Genomic DNA, 19,803 nt, shown 5'->3' on the forward strand with positions numbered 1-19,803 from the left:
TTTTGCCTAACTCAATCTGGCTGGAAGCGGACGGTGGATTTGTGATTGTCATCAGGGATTAGTCATCAGGGGTGTCAGAGAGAGGGACCTCCAAGTCCCCCTCTGTCTGTGTCATTCCACAAACCAAAATCTCATTTCATTCGTAATCAGCGCATAGACGCCAGGAATGAAAATTGAATCTACTTGTGGCTGATGTCGCATTTATACCTCATCAAAAATGATCATTCTCTGATATACCTCCGTGATCTCAATCTCTATTACCAGCCTTACTTCCCTCTGTATCAACAGTTTAATTGGGAAGGGGGGGGGGGGTAATTTTGCGCTCTTATGATACCTAATACAAGTAATATTTCCAGTGGGGTGTTTTAGATTTCTGTTGGGAAATCTGTTTTAAACAGCTCAGGGTTTATTATTTCATATCAATATTGGATTGTCATTATATTTCCCTCATTTAATTGTTGTACACATTTTTTTTTTTTATGTTTTATCCTATTTCACCACACTGGTAGTCAATTTTTTAAGGTGGAGAAATCACATACCCCCATTGCACCTACACTGTTCTGTTCCAGGTTTTTGCACAGTCCACCTTTAGACTCATTTTCACATTATCGACATGAGAATGAAAAAGCAATAACGTGCGAATGAACTCTCCCATCGATACATAAGATTCCCATTTACAGCAGATCCTTGACCGGGGGCCGAAACTAATATGAAGCAAATCTCATTTTGATTTGAAAGAAATGCTTCAAACGCTGAAATATCAGGTGGCAAATGGGGGCTAATGTTATGTGACAATTATCTTTATTGGAAAAAATGATGGCCTGGCAACTTGCAGAAATTCTAATATGAATGTGTGCAGTGAAGCATTGTGAATATAAATTCATTGCAGTTAGCATACAGCTTGTGAAGATGTTGTGTCAAACACTTGGTTTTGTCACTCTCAGGTGAAGTGCTGTAAGTACTGGCCTGATGATACGGAGATCTACAGAGACATCAAGGTGACACTGATAGAGACTGAGCTGCTGTCAGAGTATGTCATCAGGACCTTTGCTGTAGAGAAGGTACACTTTAACCTTTTAAACACTTTTTTCCAGTTATAAATACAGTCATAACTTTTCAGATGTAGCTTTCCTACCTGAATAGCTGGAGAAGGACATATATATATATATATATATATATATATATATATAAGGCTTCTCTAGCACTTTATGACAATGTTTATTAAATAGATGGATGGATGTTTAACATATATTAATATGCAACCTAACCTAATATAACCTAATAGAATCATTTCTACCTCTCGATTTTTCTCTTTAACTATTGTTTATACCATATAAAAACTCCTAATTGTTACATTCTACTGTGACATTTTATAAAATCTTCAGGCAATATCCATTCAAAGAATAAACACAAATACTAATATAACATAGAGGAATATACTGTTCTTTATGGTACATGCAAAGTGCCCAGATAACTAATGCAGTGCATATTGTATAATATCAGCATGACAGATAGCTGCTACAGTAGGTGAAGACACATGGCTACACTGGCCTTAAACATCCTGTTCATCGCTAGATTAAACTTTGTACAAACCTTTCTTGGATCTTGATGAAGAGTGTGTTGATATTCAATTCAACTCGTATTTACTTTGGAAAGACTTCACACATCCATGTTCTTCTCACTACATTCTCTTTTGCTTTGTGTGCTTAAACTGTGTTCCTCAGAGAGGAGCTCATGAGATCCGGGAAATCCGACAGTTTCACTTCACTGGCTGGCCGGACCACGGTGTGCCATATCACGCCACCGGCCTTCTGGGGTTTATTAGAAGAGTCAAGTCCAAGACCCTGACCAATGCCGGACCCATGGTGGTTCACTGCAGGTTGGTGTGCACTCAGACGAAGAACTCTTCTTGATACTTGTGTTTTAGCTCTAACCCATGTGTACCTATTTTTGTGATTTGCGTATTTTTATACAATAGTCATTAGACTAATAGCGGCTCAATGCAGAAGTTACATATGTATAGCTAAGTACTGCCTTGTGGCTGGTATGTTACTTACGTTTTCATTCAGTCTTTTAATCCAAGAACTAGTCCCCAAAACTGGGTATTGTAACTGGGACAGTATCCATGGAAAGATGTTGTGGTGTTAAGGTTTTTAAATATCATTTGCCATTTTTGGTGTTTATAGTACTGTGTACACAACAAGCAAATTTTGATTCACCTCTACTGTACTGTATATTGGGCTTAATGTACACTACAGTGTAGGTCACAATTATGGGATCGTAATAACTGCTAAAACATAAATCGTAATGTAACATTACATAAATGAGTGGTTTCCAACAATCCTTGTCAGGTGAGCTCACAAACCCCTTCTGTTTACCATTTATCATATTTACAAGCTTGGATAGCAAGTTAGCAAGCTAACAATTCCCATTATTTTTCCATCCTTCACAAACAGATATACATTTATCATTATGAAATTACCTTTTTATCCATTATGTTCAGCCAGTAATCATTTATTCATTTTGTTAGCAACTGTTAATCCATAATTTTAGCTTATGTTCAACTGGTGGCCCCATTTTTACAATAACCTTCATTGTTTTAATTCGTTTTAGCTAGCATTTTAAACTAGTTACATTTAGCTAATAGTGAAACAGTGTTTCAACTAGGTATATTTTAGAAGTTTCAGTGATTTGTTCACATTGTTAGCCAACAGTTTTTGCTGTTACTATTCCATACGTAGCTATTTAGTTTGTGTTTTATCTGTTTTTAGTAATTTAGGCATCCCTATTAGCTACATGCCACCTAAACCCAATGTTAGCTTTGCTGCTTCAACTTGTTCAGGTCCACTTAATTCTTTAATTAAATTGTAATTTAATTTTTTTTAATTTAGTTGAGCTGGTCTCCCTGTGGTGCTTGGTAATCACTGCATTAAATAGCCAATTTGAAACATAAGTGACCTCTGGGCACTCTTAATGTTGGCAACAGATCAAGTAAAGCTGTTGATGTGAAACCCTAGTGTGCTCAACTTTTTATTGTTAGGGAAATCATTTAATCTTATTCCACCTCATAAAAGTTATATTTCTTTAAACTTAAAGCAAAAAAAAAAACCAAACCTCACTTCTCATGAATAAAAATCCGTGTCTGTCCGCAGCGCTGGAGCCGGTCGGACAGGCTGCTTCATCGTCATTGACATCATGCTGGACATGGCGGAGAGAGAGGGCGTGGTGGACATTTACAACTGTGTGAGGGAGCTGCGTTCACGGAGGGTCAACATGGTTCAGACTGAGGTACTGTACGACTGGTTTAAACAGTTCTCCACAGAGACATCACTAAAATACAGAACTGCAGGACTGCAGCTTGACAGGTTTTGGTCCTCAAAAGTGGATTAACTAGAATCAATAAATAATTCTTAGATTGAGCCCCCTGCTTCTCTGGTCCTGAACAAATGCTGAGAATTCATACCAGCCAGAAGCAGTGTCATTAAAAGAATGTTTTATATTTGGAACAAATAAATCATCGCCTGTCATTTATTAGTCGTTAATTCTGCAGCTTAGGTGATCCACAAGAGGTTTTTAAGCATTTTCCCAGTGACTGATGAGGCTCATTATTTTTGTAAATGCTGTATAATACGGTAGTTTAATGTTTTCCTGTCATTCACTTTCAAGTGCCAGTTCAAGTGTAACATTTTTCTCAAACAAAGATATGTTCATTATGTAATTAAACAATCCAAATAATTAACATAATCTGATGTTAAGCAAGTGCTCTACTTGTTTTAGTTTGCTTTTAATATTATTTGAATTATATTCATATTCAAAGCTGGCATATTTATGTCTAGAAACAGGAGTGTGGATTTTATTGTTACAATTCGCACTACTGTTACATTTTTAATGATAATTTCTCACAAAGGACGTTTACTGGAGTGCACACCCTAACTATTCCTCCAAGTGGTAAACACAAGTGCTTGGCAATATGCGTTGTAATAAAAGGGTTTAGAGTGTTGAGGATTTGGCTCATATTGATGGTTTCAAAACATCCCCGGCTCATCCTATAGTTTTACGCTGATGCGGACAACCGAAAGACTCTGTGCTTTCCTGAACACCGGCCATCTGGAGGTGTCCATAGTCTCGGTGAATGCATCATTTCACCGTAATTCCCTTTAAATCACAAGCGTCATTGGATTTAATGGGCAAATGTTTCATTGCTGACGTCCGGATTGGGATTTGAGCAACTGGAGACCAAAGGCTGCTCACCCTGAGTCACTCTCCTCAAGTTCAGTGACCTTCAAATTCTGTGTATGTGTCTATTTTCCCTCACAGGTGTTCTGGCTGGTTGGCACAGCTCCTCAGCCCCGCGGCCACACACCACCATCCTACCATGCTTTAATTTAACCACGGAAATGAAATGCTTTGTTGTTGTTTACATATTATGAGCTCAGATAAGCTCTATCAGTCTGCGGATTGATAGAGCTGGTCTTACTGACCCAGGCAGGGATAGTCAAACTCTGAGGTCAACATTTCACATTCTGCTTTAGACTTAACAAATGGCAACACATGTTCCCCTTTCAATCTGTAAATCTGACCCCTGTGCATGTGTGTGGATTTTGGTACAAAGTGACAAGGAAGTGTCAGCTGGAAATGTCACTTCAGAATAGATTTGCATCAAGCTGTGTCGCCATGTCCACTGCTTGAGTGACTGACTGAGGAGGAGGAAATGTGTTACGATTTTATGTTTTTCTGACCGCACGCTATTGAGCACAGTGGGTGTTGGGTTTTTTGTTTGTTTGCTTGTTTTTGGTTTTATATAAGAACTCAACCATTAACCTTCCTGTGACGATGATAGCAATACTCATGAGGAAATCCTAACCTTGATAAGTTCACTGAGGTTTCATAGGATCCTAAAAAAACATGGAAAAGGTCAAGTCATTCATGAAAATATTTTCTGCTAGACTTCTAAATATTTTAAGGTTTTGAAAATGTCATACAATTCTGGGTTTTATAAGAGAATTAAATAAGCTGTGTACCAAAAAAATGCAAAAATATGTATTGTAACCTTTGAACAAAGACAATGACAAATATTAGACACAGAAACTGCCGTGGGGGTAAAGCATAATCCCAGTAAGGTCATGGAAAGGTCACTGAATTTTTCTAGCAAAAACAGAGGAAAACCCTGGCTCACATATTTCTGCTTATAGCAGTGGTAGAAATAAAAAATAAAACTTTCTTTTTTTGGGGGGGGGGAGCTTGTCTTCTGTCATAAGTCATAGATGCCTGATGGATGCGCAATGAGGATGCTGTTTTTTTCAGGAGCAGTATGTCTTCATCCATGATGCCATTTTGGAGGCATGTCTCTGTGGCGACACCACCATTCCTGCGAGTCAGCTCCGCTCCGTCTACTACGACATGAACCGCCTGGACCCGCAGACAAACTCCAGCCCCATTAAAGAGGAGTTCAGGGTGAGGAGCTATTTAACGTAATTAGACACATACAGTGTGTGCAAATTCATGATGACACATTATCTGAAGCACGAGGCTGCTTTAAACAAATTCTGTGCATAAACGTACTTTATATAAATAGGTGATGCATCTAATGTATAGTTATATGAAATGCGCCACCCCACTCTAAGTTTTATCCCAGTCACTTCAGGGGAGTCGGAGCTATCACTAATGTAACTGATCAAAGAATCGCATTGTTAATTACCATATCGGGAGATAATTAGCGCACTCAAAACCCAAGTGCCTACCTTCCTGCGTCAGTATGACACCATGTAATTCTGCTTCAATCTCAAAGACACTCAATATGGTGACTCCCACGCTGCGGGTGGAAGACTGCAGCATCGCCCTGCTGCCTAGAAACCACGAGAAGAACCGCTGCATGGACGTCCTGCCTCCGGACCGCTGCCTTCCCTTCTTGATCACCATTGACGGCGAGAGCTCCAATTACATCAATGCCGCTCTGATGGATGTAAGGGTCAAACATTTTACACTTTTAAGTCTGTCTGCTTGCATGCTGGTTCAGATCATCTTGCTGATTTCATCGCTGTAATTTTAAAGTGGTAAAGTAGCACTGAATCACAAATTGGTGAAACTGCAGCTGCCTGTATTTGTGTATTGGAACCTTAAAATGTTGCTGATTTGAAAGCAGGGATTTTGCATTTTTTTTTCGTAGAAGTAAGACCTACGACATGTTGGTATTTCAGCCTGCTATACAATGCTGATTTTTATGTGACTTTTAAATGTTGCTAATTTTTATAAAGAGTATAGTAAGTCAAAATTCAGATTTAAGTCTTGCAATCTTGACTTGAAATTTACTCATTGAGACTTTTAACTTGGACTGCAGCCACCTAGGACTTACTTGAGTTAAGAGCTTCTGCCACAGAATTAAGACTTCACAACATCTCTGAATCGCTGTCACTTCTAATTAAGCACTTATCTGTCAGTATCTAAGAAACATCAAAGGAAACAATTGAAAATGCTATGTCTAGCAATTCTTAAGGGGACCTAACAAAGAACACCTTGACAAGGTACATGCTCGCTGATGGACTTTTTGGCTCCTGCTGGGATTGAGCAGGTGACCTTTCAGGTACAGGATTGTCTCAGTCCCCACTGGGCTACATTGGGGAGCCAGAAACCACATTAAAAGTGCTCTGTCCTAAAATAATCTCCCTAGACATGGAATCTCCATTAGAAAACTGCTCTCAGCAGGAAGTCTGGTTGAGAGACGGAGGTCGTTTTAGAAATGGTTTTATTCTTGACAGTGTTGCACAAAAGCATGCACTTGGTCTATTCAGCATCAGCTCTTTCTTTTTCTTCTTCTTCCCTCCCTCCAGAGTTACAAGCAGCCTTCTGCATTCATAGTGACACAGCACCCATTGCCAAACACAGTAAAGGACTTCTGGAGATTGGTGCTGGACTACCACTGCACATCCATAGTAATGCTCAATGATGTCGACCCAGCACAGGTAAACCCGACCCAGTACATTTGCTTAAATAAATAGCAAGCACATGAAATCCTGAAGGAAGAATTTTAATGCAAGAATTTTACTCACAAACAAATGAGACATGAGTTCTTTCATGACAGTTTTTTTTTTTTTAATCTAAAAGTTGCAAAAAGGACATTGATGGGAACCGATTGAATGATTACATTTCACAAACCCAGGGAAACCCCGAGGGATGTATCTATGTTAGAGAAACTATATATTTGTATGAATACTGAATATGCTTGAAATAAGGTATATACTGCAGAGTGGAAGGAATAGGACTTGCTGTAAAAGTAGACGAAGAAAAGAAGGCCTGTGGAAGAGACTCCAGATTTCTCAGCCCGAGGCTCTGTCATAACACCCGGGGATCAAAGCCTGAAGCCAGGCTGCTCTCCCCATCCAAATCCCCTTTCCCTAGGTGACTGGCTGGATAGAAAAGGCCTTTCATTCAATATTCTCACTGTAGCCAGCCCGTCAGCAAGCCAAGAAAGCAGCGCAGGTGGGAAGGTAGGAAGGGGGTGGGTGGAGGTTGAGGAGTAGATGAAGGCGAGGGAGGTTTACCATCTTCTCCATCAACATCTTTGTTTTTGCATCTGTTGAATTTGTCAAGTTTTGATGGGCTCTAAAAGGAAGGCGGAAAGCGGTGCTTAAGCTGCCACACAGACAGCATATGTGCTTCTGCTTTTGTGTGTAAGAGACACAAAGTAAGCAACTATTTCCATGTCCGTCTGGATTCCCGTGTTGAGGTCAGTTATTTGCATTTCTCCAAGATGGTCCCTTTTTTCTCCCCCTTGATTGTTTATGACTGTGGCATGCATTTGTGACATGACATGTCTGTCAATGTGAGACGTGTCCATCTGTGTGTAAGCTTCCATTTGTCTGATTTAGAGCTCTGAGGCTGGCGACTGGCTCCACAGGTGCAAGTTCTTAACTGGGCTTTCTCTCATAAAGGAGCGGAAATGGAGGGGTTTTTACTGCTTTTGCGAGGCCATCCTAGAGGGTTTCTGCTCAGTGCACAAGAACAGTCAGTCTTAATATTGATAACTGCCACTTAAGACTTGTAATTAGAGTTAACTGCTGATTAGTGTTTATTTGAAACAATCTATTGATTGAATATTGATTAATCAGTCTTTTACTGCAAAACCCAAGGTAGCATTGCTTTGTCCATCTGACACTGCAAGAGCTTGTAATTTGTTATTTTACAATAAGAGATCAGAAAGTCCATGCCCATTCCAAATTTGACTCGTCTCTTGTTCAGGGTCGACTGCTTATGAAACCCTGCACAGCCTCTAGGACGATTGGTATCTTTATCAGCCCCTCAAAGTCCTGGTCTGACACCCACTTGCTTATTTGCATCTGCAATTTTACCACATATCCAAACATTTGTGTCCACAATCACTGCTGATAAGAGCTGGATTTCTGACTATGCCCCAGATGCCAAACAGCGGTTTTCAGAGAATGAAGCGAAGAGAATAAATGTCCTCGCCTAAAGATTGAGCATCAAGTCAGAGTTTACATATGAAGGGCTGTTTACCATAAATGCCTCCCTAGGGTCAGAGAAAGGCATGTGAGAAGGAAGATGATTTAAGGGCACTCTATGCCGTAGCAGTGCTAGCATGACACTGTTGGTCCATTCACATTGCATTGAAAAGGCCACAGCAACAAATCTTCACTCTACATCCACCCTACTTGCCAGATTTCCCAGCCTATCACTTTGTTCTCTTCCCCAAAAATAAAAGTTGAATGGTGACTATTTTGACCCACTGGTGGAGATCCAGACACGTTATAGACAAACAAGTGCAGCTATTTAGAACAAGACATCCGCAGAGTGATTTAAAAGCAGTGTCAGCGCTAAAAGTGGTACAAAACTACCCAAGGAGACAGCCTTGAGTGGAAATGGGTGTGGCCACAGACCTTTTTTAACTGTCTCTTGCAGCTTCAGCCTAAACATATAAAGTTTATTTGGCTGGAAATGATGTATGTTAAAAGGATGGAATAATTTTGCTGAAGATGAAATTTGTCAAGTTTGTTGGTGTGAAATGTTTAGCCGCTTGGGCTGTAGGAATATACCAGAAAAAGGACAGGAACAATACATTTCTTTCATCAAAAATACAGGCAATGAATTATCTTTCCATCAATCAATCTTTTGATGATCTTGCCTTTGATGACATTTTTCATCTTAGACATGAATCAATTTTTTTAAACTGCTTTTAAGGAACAAAGAATGTGCATGTTTTCTAAAGAGGGGCAAAAGAATTACCCAAAGATTTTGAGAAATTTCAGTTGGATTTGTTGAACAAAGGGTTAGTTGATTAGGAGAAAGCTCCCAAACTTGGAGAACACCTGTGTTTAGTTTCTGCAATATCAAAAAAAAAAAATTTGTATTGAATGTTCTCAAATTTAAAAAAAAATGTTCAATGTTCAATTTTAAAAAGAAAAGTACTTTGTATTGAATGAATTCACCTCTTTTGACTCTGCCTATTGTACCGTGTCACTTTGCCTTCAGACTTAATTTTTTTTTTTTTTTTTGCAAGTGTATAAAAGGAGCTGACATCAGAGTCACAGTCTTTAGTCAGTATAGTTTGGATCTGAAACTAATAAGTCATCTTTCCTTTTCTTGTGTTTCCCTTTGTTGATTTGTCTGCGTGCTGGTGTACATGCATTTCTCTATATGTGTGTATGCGTGTGTGTGTGTATGTGCACATGCCTATTTGGTTTAGTTGTGCCCACAGTACTGGCCAGAAAACGGAGTCCACCGCCACGGACCCATCCAGGTGGAGTTTGTCTCCGCTGATCTGGAAGAGGACATCATTAGCAGAATATTCCGGATCTACAATGCGGCTCGGGTACGGTAACACAAAATGGACAAGCTACAAACAAAAAAAGCATTCTGTGTGATCAGCCTGATGTGTAGTTGTTGGGTTTTTTTTGTTTGTTTTTTTCTGCTTTGCTGCCCATTTATTTGTAACTTTTGAAACTTGTTTGTCTTCCCTGCTGTGAAGCCAATTTATTCTGTGACTGTACACCTCACACGTCCCACTCATACGTCGGCCTGTCCGTTCAAGCTGTGCAGAGGCAGAGTCATTGTGCTCTTTAACTATGCCACTGCACCAGTTGACTGGATGGAGGTGTGATTGCCACAAGTTAATTGTCTCTTAGACAGCTTGAGAAAATTGTCACATGTAGTTAAAAAAAAAGAAGAAGCAGAAAACAGGTTTTCCCGTCAATTAACACATTTTGGGTTGAACAAGAACACGGCGATGCTGAACAAAAACTACCAACACATACTTCTTATAAGTGGAATCTAATGTATCCGCAGCACAATGTGCAACTTCTTTTTAAAGGTGACAGTTTCATTTGCATCATTTTTGAAGTGGCCAAAAGAGGATAAATTATTTCATGCAATGAGTCAGAAAAATCATAAAAAGAAAGACATTTGCTTTTATTTTGTGTCTCTCGTATCATCCTGTGACACCCTAGATTTATTTTGAAGTGAGCCCCATATTTAAATTATTTCTAATAAAGAAATAACTCTTGTTTTTTTTAAATGATTTAAATAAATATCACAAATCTAGTTCACTTGCATTTTTCTGGAATCGTGAGCGAACCCTCAAAGAGAGATATCTCACAACATGGCGTGTACTGACCCTTTAACTTTGAGCTACCAGACATCACTGCACAGACAGGCACCTGACCCATGCCGGCATCACCTGCAGTCACCTGTGTAAGCTGTTTATCCCAACAGCCTGCTCTCTGTTGACAATAATCGCTCCTCATATTAACGTGCTGTAACATCCTCTGGCCGGCAGAGGCACCTACAGCATGTTAAGTGCACTACAAGCTAATCACACATGATCGCGGACAAGTGTTATTGATCGATATGTCTGAGTGTGATTTAGAGTGTCTGTATCCTAGATTGCTTAACTATCTGTCTCCAGCAGCAACTGTGCTCATCTATCACCCTGTCTTATCTGCACGCTTATCTCTTCAGCGACTCCTCGCGCCCTTTAACCATCTCTATCCAGCCTCTGATGAAGCTTAGCTTCACCCTCCCTGCATCTTTACAGTCTGATTGCATCTTTATACAACAGCGATTAACTCCCTCCCCCCTACATATGTGTATTAACCTGGGATAACTGTTGTCCTTCCCCCCCCCCCCCTCTAGCCTCAGGATGGCTACCGGATGGTGCAGCAGTTCCAGTTCCTGGGTTGGCCCATGTACAGAGACACGCCCATGTCCAAACGCTCCTTCCTCAAGCTCATTCGACAGGTGGATAAATGGCAGGAGGAGTACGACGGGGGAGAGGGACGCACTGTGGTCCACTGTCTGTAAGTTTCCAACTTCATTCCCTGCTGGTATTAAAAATGAAACATCTCCACCTACTGACTGAAAGCCTTCACTGCATCAAAACACACCTCAGCCCTTTGTGAGCCTTTAGTGTCAGCTTTAGCTTTCTTTTTGAACTCTTCTTGGATGACTTTGAAATTTTTAATTAACTTTTTTCTCACAACCATAGGAATGGAGGCGGCCGCAGTGGGACATTCTGTGCCATCAGCATTGTGTGTGAGATGCTTCAGCACCAGCGCTCTGTGGATGTTTTCCACGCTGTCAAGACACTGAGGAATAATAAGCCCAACATGGTGGACCTACTGGTGAGGGACACTGCAGGAGCTGAAAACTTGATATAAATGCAGTCTTCATAAATCAGAATATTGTTTTAAGTTTCTCACAGTACCAGTTGGGAATCTACAGCAATCTAGGTATAATGGCTGAAGAAGCAGAGAGAACAACATATTGTCTTTCTGCGCATCCAAACCATCTCAGCCTTGGCTGTCTAACTTTCTCTCCAAAACACTCAACCTGTGCCGCCTCTGACGTACTCTTTTCTAAACTTGTCTGTTCTGGTCACTTCCATTAAAAATAGCAACATCTATAGCTCTGCCAGTTCATCCTCCTGTCTTCATGTCAGTACCACCATCTCCAAACCACACATCATAGCAGGTCTCACTACTACCTCGTAAACCTTCCCTTTCACTCTTGCTGCTACTCTTCTGTCAAAAATCACCCCTGATATTCATCTCCACCCACTCCACTCTGCCTGCACTCTCTTATTCACCTCTCTTGTTCGCTGTCCGTTGTTTTGTACGAATGACACCAGGGATTTAAACTCATTAATCTCACAAAAAAGTAATTAAAAAAGCTACTTTCAGTTACTGCCTTAACTACATGGTGTCAACACAGCAGTGTTACCTTCAAATATTTCATTTGGCTTTACGCCCTTCCTGATATTTCCCAGTTTGTGTGTCCTGGGGCCTTTCACTTGTGCATTACAACTGACAGTGGACCTTTATGTATGATATTTTTGAACTAAAGAGCAAAATTATTTTACTTAATTATGACTTCAATAACTAACTATTTTGAACTTTTCATCTGATGCCTCCTCTCTGTAATGCGTGCATCAATGAATTCAGTTTTATTTATATAGCGTCAAATAACAACAGTCACCTCAAGGCCCTTTATATTGTAAGGTAAAGACTCTACAATAATACAGATCCCTCAACAATAAGATGACTCCCTATGAGAAAGCCCTTGGCAGTGACAGTGGGAAGGAAAAACTCCCTTTTAACGTGAAAAAACCTCCAGCAGACCCGCTCTGTAATTTTAACTTCCTCATTTTGCAAAGCTAGCTAGTGGGCTGTCTTGGATCATTTGAATGGCTACTTCTGGGCCCGTGAGTCGTAAGTTTGACAACTCTCAACATAAACTGTGGCAAGATGTCAAAATTCACTTATATTAATACAGCTTTGAAGCCTTCGTCACAGAAAACATCAAAAATCAGGAATCAAAAATCAAGAGGACACACTAAAAACACTCAGCTCCAGACCATATTAAATCAACTCATATTTATTCAAACGTTTTCCGCCAGTGGAAGAGGAAGTGATGCGTTATGCTGCTGCTTGTTGCAACTTTTATGAAGAAGAAGTATCTGACAGTTAGTTTCCTCTGCCGCTGAAGATTGTGAAGATGGTGATCGCACGATTAGGGGTCCATATATCTGCATCTGTGACGCGTATTCTATAGTGACAAGCAGTAAAGCAATAAAGTCAATACCTTCTCATCCGCTTGAATATGTCAGTTATTTATTAGTTTCAGTCTGGTGCAGAACTGAGATTGTTTAATGTGCCGAAAGCCTCGACTTTAAAGTCCCATTGATGTTTTGTCAGAGTTATAGGATTTAAATGGTATGATTATCAAACAAACAACAGGCCCTTTGGGAATAGCAAAAATCCCCAGAGGGCTTGTAGTATTCATTTATGACTTAAGAGACACTAACTTTATGACTTGGGAGACTCAGGCCAACTCCTGCACATCTCTAATGCCTCTGTCTGTTTCTTCTTTCCTGCTAGGACCAATACAAATTTTGCTATGAAGTGGCACTGGAGTACTTGAACTCTGGGTAACTTGGAGCTACCGCACCCAGCAGGACTTCTTAATTCGGGACATTACAGACAACTGCAGCTCACATGTGTGCATTATGCTAAGAGTGTGTGTTACCGACCCGACAAGAGTGACGTGCACACATGACCTCCTTTGACCAGCTCTCTTCCCTCTTCTTCTTCTCGATCTAGATGGGAAAGTTAGCAGAGTTATACAGTGTTAAATATCATAGAATGTTTCAGTCACTACAAGCTAAGGAAGCCAGCAGAGGTGCAATGAGGTTTGTTTTTTTTTTTTTAATCCTCTGCAGTGAGCAGCCTTCTCTCTGGATCCCTACTTTTCTCCGTCTCTGCCTGTAGTCCCGTGGTTGTTGCCTTGATCCGCATTGGACGACAAGCACTGAAAACACTCCAGTTTTCCGTGGAATGCGATACGCTGTACATAATGTAATGTGTCCATTTTAATCTCTCAGATTTTTGTTTCATGCAGTTCATTATTAAAAGTCATTAAATGCAGGGGCTCAAAGCCTAAATGTTACTAAATGTCCTGTAAATTTATGACTTTCGGATGACTATTGCTTCATACTGTATGTTGGGGACAGCTGGCTCACATTTGCTTACCTTATTTCCTGTGCAGGGATCCAAAGCTTTATTTGCACTTCCATTGAATTTCTTGTTGTGCATATTGTACATATTTCTGTAGATTATTTATTCGCGGTATGTACTTTTTTTGTGACTCGCAAGTAAGTGACAATCATATGTTCTATAGGTTTGGTTTATTGATTGTATTGTGTGCTTTTTTTTTTTTTTTTCAGTCATCTTGTATGACGGAGCAATTCCATTGTAAAAAAGAAAAGAAAACAAAAACAAAAAATGATTATATAAATGTATCTACAATATAAAAGGTGGATTATCTATTTTTGCCTCGTTTCTAAGGGGAGCTGGGGAGGATGGCATTAGGGGAGCATCTGTTGGAGAGATGAGGGCACTACAGGTGCTATCCAATGTTAGCTTTATTATTTTATTTTTTATGATGATGATTTATCTTAACTTGTTTATATATCAGTTCAGTTTAAAGCACAGTCGCATGAATATTAAGATAGTTTGGTTGGTTTTGAGCAAATAGACGATGCCCATAAGGTTTCAGAGGAAAAAGAGATTACGGTAAAATGCTACAAAAATATAATATTAGCAATGATTTAATAGTTCAAAAGCTAATTATTTTTCTCATTTTTCACAGTCATCCCTAAAATGCTTTTATTAACGCGTTGGAATAGACTGGTTATATTTTGGGAGTCTTTATATACGTAACATACTGTGTGTATACAAAATAAAGATTATTCAAAGCCCTCTTAATAACACACAAATCAGCTGTGACAAAGCTCACTCTGAGAAACTTGTCATTTCTTTATTTTAACCTCCTAGGACCTGGCGTCCACATATCTGGACATCACATTTTGGGATTTCTAGACCAAAATACCAAATTTTTCTCTACAAGGGCCTGATATCCACTTACGAGGACATTATACTGCCACTGTTCTATCAAAGTTTCAAACGAATGTCCGCATATGTGGCTCTCATTTTTCTCAGCAACAAAAATTAGGTAAAACAAAAAAATCTGGTAATTCTTTGTTTTTACATTCATCAGGTCCCAATCAGCCCAAATAGCAAAGGAAAATTCAAAATGCATCCCATGAAAGAGTTCGGGTCTTAGGAGGATAATATGAACTTCTGTCCTGTACATTCATGGTCATAACTTTCATGAACTTTTGTGCAGTTCGTCCCACATGAGATCTCCTGTGATGGGGGGAAAAAAAACACATATTTTAAAAATCTGTCAAAAACTTCTTTAAAAGATTTACTGTATTTACCAAATTAAATTCACATTTTTATACACAGAAAACATTCAAGCATAACATTCAGCCGCTAAAACAATTTTTATGTTCAGGAATGAAAGTAAAGATCTGTAATTTGGCATAATTGTTTTTTGTAAAACAATTGAAAGTTTATGGATAACTATTTCATGTTGGTATTAAAAATATTTCAATTTAAGAGCTTCGACATATTGGAGCATTAAGATTTTTTTTTTTAATGATTTTGGTAATTACCGGTACTGTTAATTTAATGTAACTGTGACATAAAACTTACACCGGGTTGTAGTCTAATAACTTTAAGCACTCTATGTGAAATGATGCCAAATCAAGTTTTTGTAGTTTGCTCATGTTTATTAAAAACAGCAGAGACAAAAACTGAAACATTTTAGTTTCTAAACAAAATGAAACTTTGTTATTGTAATCTTGTGTTATTTAGTCTGCATCTGTTGATACAGTAGAGTGCTGTGCAAAAGCTACCCCTTATTTCTTCACATTTTACTAAGAAAACTAGAAATACATGCAGCAGTTTATTCAAATATGTGCAAACACACATGGAAATAAGTTTGAAAGTGTCGTTCTCCAACAATATTTCGTATGACCACCTTAATTTTATCAACACAGCCTGAACACACTCAAAGGTTTTCTTGTAATTTGTTTCAGGACTAGTTCTCCAGGCTTCTTGAAGGACATTAAAAGCTCTCCTTTTAGTTTTGGCTCTGTTTTTTATTTATTTCTATTTTCTGTTCTGTGTTAAGATCCCACACTGCTTCAATAATGTTGAGGCCCGGGCTCTGGAGAGGCTAGTCCATGATTGATGTGTATTTCTATCCAGGTATGTTTTTACTGCACTGGCTGTCTGTTTGGGATCGAGACACTGCCAGTGCAGAAAAATCATCTGATTATCTTGAAAAAATCAAGCTAATGATTACACGATAAATCAAAATCTGACTATATTCTTCTCCAACAATTCCAACAATTTTGACATTTTTGCAATACTCCTGATTTTTATTTAATGTAAGTACAAAACAATACAGACAGGGTTCTGTATGTGTCCCAAAACTGATTTGAGACAGTTATCTTAGACCATTTCCACCTTTGGTTTCATCTGCTACCCATAAAACTAGGTTTTGCATTCACACAACCTTTCATAATCCTGATTCAGCTGCCACATTGGATTACAATAGAATAGAGTAATCTATTTAATTTCATCATTGATTGGTTAATTGACATACTGAAATATTTTCTTCTTGTTCCAGCTCAGCTCTAGTGTGATGGTTATATTGTGTAGTGGTGTAGACGTTACATCATTTCCAGACTCAAAAACCTTAACAAATGGTAAATGGCCTGCATTTGTATAGCGCTTTTCTAGTCCCTAAGGACCCCAAAGCGCTTCACACTACATTCAGTCATTCACCCATTCACACACCCATTCACACACTGGCGATGGCAAGCTACATTGTAGCCACAGCTGCCCTGGGGCGCACTGACAGAGGCAAGGCTGCCGGACACTGGCGCCACCGGGCCCTCTGACCACCACCAGTAGGCAAACATGGGGTTAGTATCTTGCCCAAGGATATTTGGCATGCAGCCAGGAGGCAGCCTGGGATCGAACCACCGACTTTCTGATTAGTGGCTGACCTGCTCTGCCACCTGAGCTACAGCCACCCCTGAGCTACAACAAATGGCTGAATCTTCTCATTTAGCCTGTGCACACGCTTCTTTTGAAAAAAGTTCTTTTTGAAACATTCTTTATATTGAAATAATTTGAGAAGTTGAATTTAAAAAGCAAACTTTCAAGCTGCTTGACACCAAATTTTCAGCCTTTATGCAACCTGACCAACTAGAAAAAACCTGAGTTTGTTTCCGTTTTAATCAAAGCCTGACCTAGAAAAAGCTTGTCAAGTATTTGCCGCAGTGAGAACATTCAAACGTATTACGATGGGTTTCAGAAAGTTAGTTCCTTTGCTTTTACATGTAAAAGTCGACTCGCCTAATGGAAGTTAGGCAAAATGTTTGCCTCACCATATGTTAGAATGATCTGTTGATAAATGGCATTGATTAAAATAAATACATTATTAACATAAATATCCAAAGATACTTGAGAGCGGTGTTTCCAAATCTTTGAGGATTTAGGGGCAAGTGTCATGGACATCCAACGTTACACATCTAAGATAATTTCAAGTAGAAATTCTTGGTCATTATTTATTCACTTACAATGAAGGTTAATTTCATCAGGACAAATCTAGTGCCATTAATGTCTTACAAATCTGGAGCCCTGGTGCACATTTGTGCCTTCTGATTCATTCTTTTGGGTCTTTCTCCCTCTAGTGGTGTCCTAGAGAAGTTTTCCAGAACTTTTAAAAGTCGTTCATTTCCTGGCCTATTTGAGTTCAGCTATATGAAAGCACTAAACACAGTTTTTCTAAACAAAAAAATCGCTAAATGTGGGCACAGATGCAGATCACTTTCTGTAAAATGGCCAAACGGAGCACTGGCCACTGGCACTCCAAGTGTGATGAAAAACTTTTAACATTAAGGGTGTGTTTGTTGATGTTGGGTTTGTTAGTTTTTTTTCATTTACCAAAACTAGATCCAAACATTTTGCTTCACAGTCTTGGTTTATTCTATTATTAAATAAACTATAATTAAAAGATTGCTTAAATTAAAAGATTACTTGTAATATAGAAATATAAAGATTTTACTACCTTTGCAGTAATTTATGTTTTTGCTGAATAGAACTAGTAGTTGATAAAGTATGCAGACATCCTGTACGATGAACAAATATTATGTACTATATCCAATAGATATTTGCAGAATGCACCTACAGTACAGATTTTTATCAAATACAAACGAAATACTGAGGAAGAAAACATGAAGTCTTAAGTCTTTAAAAGTCTGAGAATGAAGGCTTGGTGTAATAGTCGTCTGACTAAAGTTAAGCTCTTTTTGTATTAAAATATCTCTGCAAACAATTTTAGATTTGAGTAAACATGAAATCTATCACACACTCATTGCCTCCATATCCTGTACCACATGATTGCGTTGCACAGTTTACATGTGGCTGTGACCAGTTCAACTGGATCAGTTTAAAGGCTCAGTTGGGTCTAAATTAGGGGAACATCAGGCACTGTTATAAAGGTGGTCAAAAGAACGCACGTTTGCTTAACTACCCATATTTTTGAGGCATTCAGTGGGTTTCACAAGAAACTAACAATCTTAAATAGAAGAAAAAGCAGAATAATTCTTTCTGCTTTGCACTTATGGGTCATATCCACAGCGCTGTAGGTGAAGCGATCAAAAACGTTTTGGCTAATTATAGACCCTAAAGTGTAAAAATTCAAAGCAGGGATCTGAACTCCTGCAAACAAGCCAATGGCCCCCTGCTGGGAAAAAGACCCTATCCCGGTGTCCACCCGACACAGACTTGGAATCACTTGTGTCAGCAGTTGTGGTAGTTGTTGACTGTGTGAGCTCAAAATGACAAAATAAGATAGTAACATGACATTGCCTACATGAAACCAAACTGTGTTTCTTACAATTGTGGCCTTGGAACTATTTCTTTTTTACTTTGAGCCCAGTGAACTTAACAAGCCTGTCTAATTTATTCATTTCCCAGACTCTTGTTTCTGCCAAAACATCATCATTAAGCAACAGTATTAAAAAATAGATAAATGAACTTGTGTGTAATAAAGCACAAGCTGTGTTATTCGACTTTTTGTAGACATCTTTTTTTATTGTATCTTTGGACTGGTTGTTCCAATGCTCCAGTAACTCTGTTTTTAACATCATAGTGCTGTGAAGTGTTGGTAATTCCCTTTGGAAACGTCTGCATGAACACAGACCTAGATTAAAAAACAAAAAAATCTGGATTAAATGGTCAGAATGACTATAAGAATGGGAGAACCCTGACTCAGTCTGCAGGAGGGTTCCTCAAAGTATGTCTAGTAAGACTTCGCTGTTGGGAGTTTCCCATGATGGACTCTGACTGAGTGTTTCTTCTTCACTCACCTATTTCTCATTTTTGCTGTTTTTACTCTGCATTTAACTATAAGTTATTTTAAATGTCTGCCTCTCTTCCACAGTGTGTCTTTTGTCCTGTCTTTATTCCCTCACCCCCAACAGGTTGAGGCAGATGGCTGCCCCTCCCTGCAGTGGCCCCACCCGGCAATACTGTCCTATGTTGGTAATGATTCTAATAAACATGAGCACAAGAGAGAAGCTTCAAACGGATTGTCCTGGACTTCAAAATCTTATTTGGTTTTCATTTGTCCCTTTATTCAGTGATATCAACCTTAATAGCAGAAACTTAAGTAGGCATATAGTCAAAGGAGCTTGCAAAGAAAAGCGTCTGGACTTCTTTAAGTTGCTTGAAGACGTTTCACCTCTCATCCAAGAAGCTTCTTCAGTTCTAAGGTCAAATGATTTAAACCACTGGGGATACTCCCACTAGGTTTAAATCTGGAACTCCCCACCATTTAAATCTGGGACTCTCCACCATTTGACCTTAGAACTGA

The 19,803-nt window shown here is 39.1% G+C and overlaps 1 protein-coding gene across 7 annotated transcripts in view; it reads left to right on the forward strand.

Moving 5' to 3' along the window:
- Positions 1–14,941, forward strand: part of LOC308383710 (receptor-type tyrosine-protein phosphatase mu) — a 168,667-nt gene extending 153,726 nt beyond the window's left edge. For 4 of the 7 annotated variants that reach the window (XM_080861778.1, XM_080861781.1, XM_080861782.1 and 1 more), the window contains 10 exons: positions 945–1,061; positions 1,725–1,879; positions 3,153–3,288; positions 5,305–5,454; positions 5,789–5,962; positions 6,828–6,959; positions 9,698–9,823; positions 11,143–11,306; positions 11,495–11,630; positions 13,386–14,900. In XM_080861778.1, coding sequence (XP_080717904.1) covers positions 945–1,061; positions 1,725–1,879; positions 3,153–3,288; positions 5,305–5,454; positions 5,789–5,962; positions 6,828–6,959; positions 9,698–9,823; positions 11,143–11,306; positions 11,495–11,630; positions 13,386–13,439 — 1,344 coding nt within the window. In that variant the 3' untranslated portion in view covers positions 13,440–14,900. Of the gene's footprint in view, positions 1–944; positions 1,062–1,724; positions 1,880–3,152; positions 3,289–5,304; positions 5,455–5,788; positions 5,963–6,827; positions 6,960–9,697; positions 9,824–11,142; positions 11,307–11,494; positions 11,631–13,385 lie in introns of all 7 variants that reach the window. The other 3 variants (XM_080861779.1, XM_080861780.1, XM_080861784.1) reach the window with 3 other exon arrangements.
- Positions 14,942–19,803: the final 4,862 nt, after the last annotated feature.

The sequence above is a fragment of the Rhamphochromis sp. 'chilingali' genome (genome assembly GCF_963969265.1).
Source record: "Rhamphochromis sp. 'chilingali' genome assembly, chromosome: 16".
Lineage (NCBI taxonomy): Eukaryota > Metazoa > Chordata > Actinopteri > Cichliformes > Cichlidae > Rhamphochromis > Rhamphochromis sp. 'chilingali'.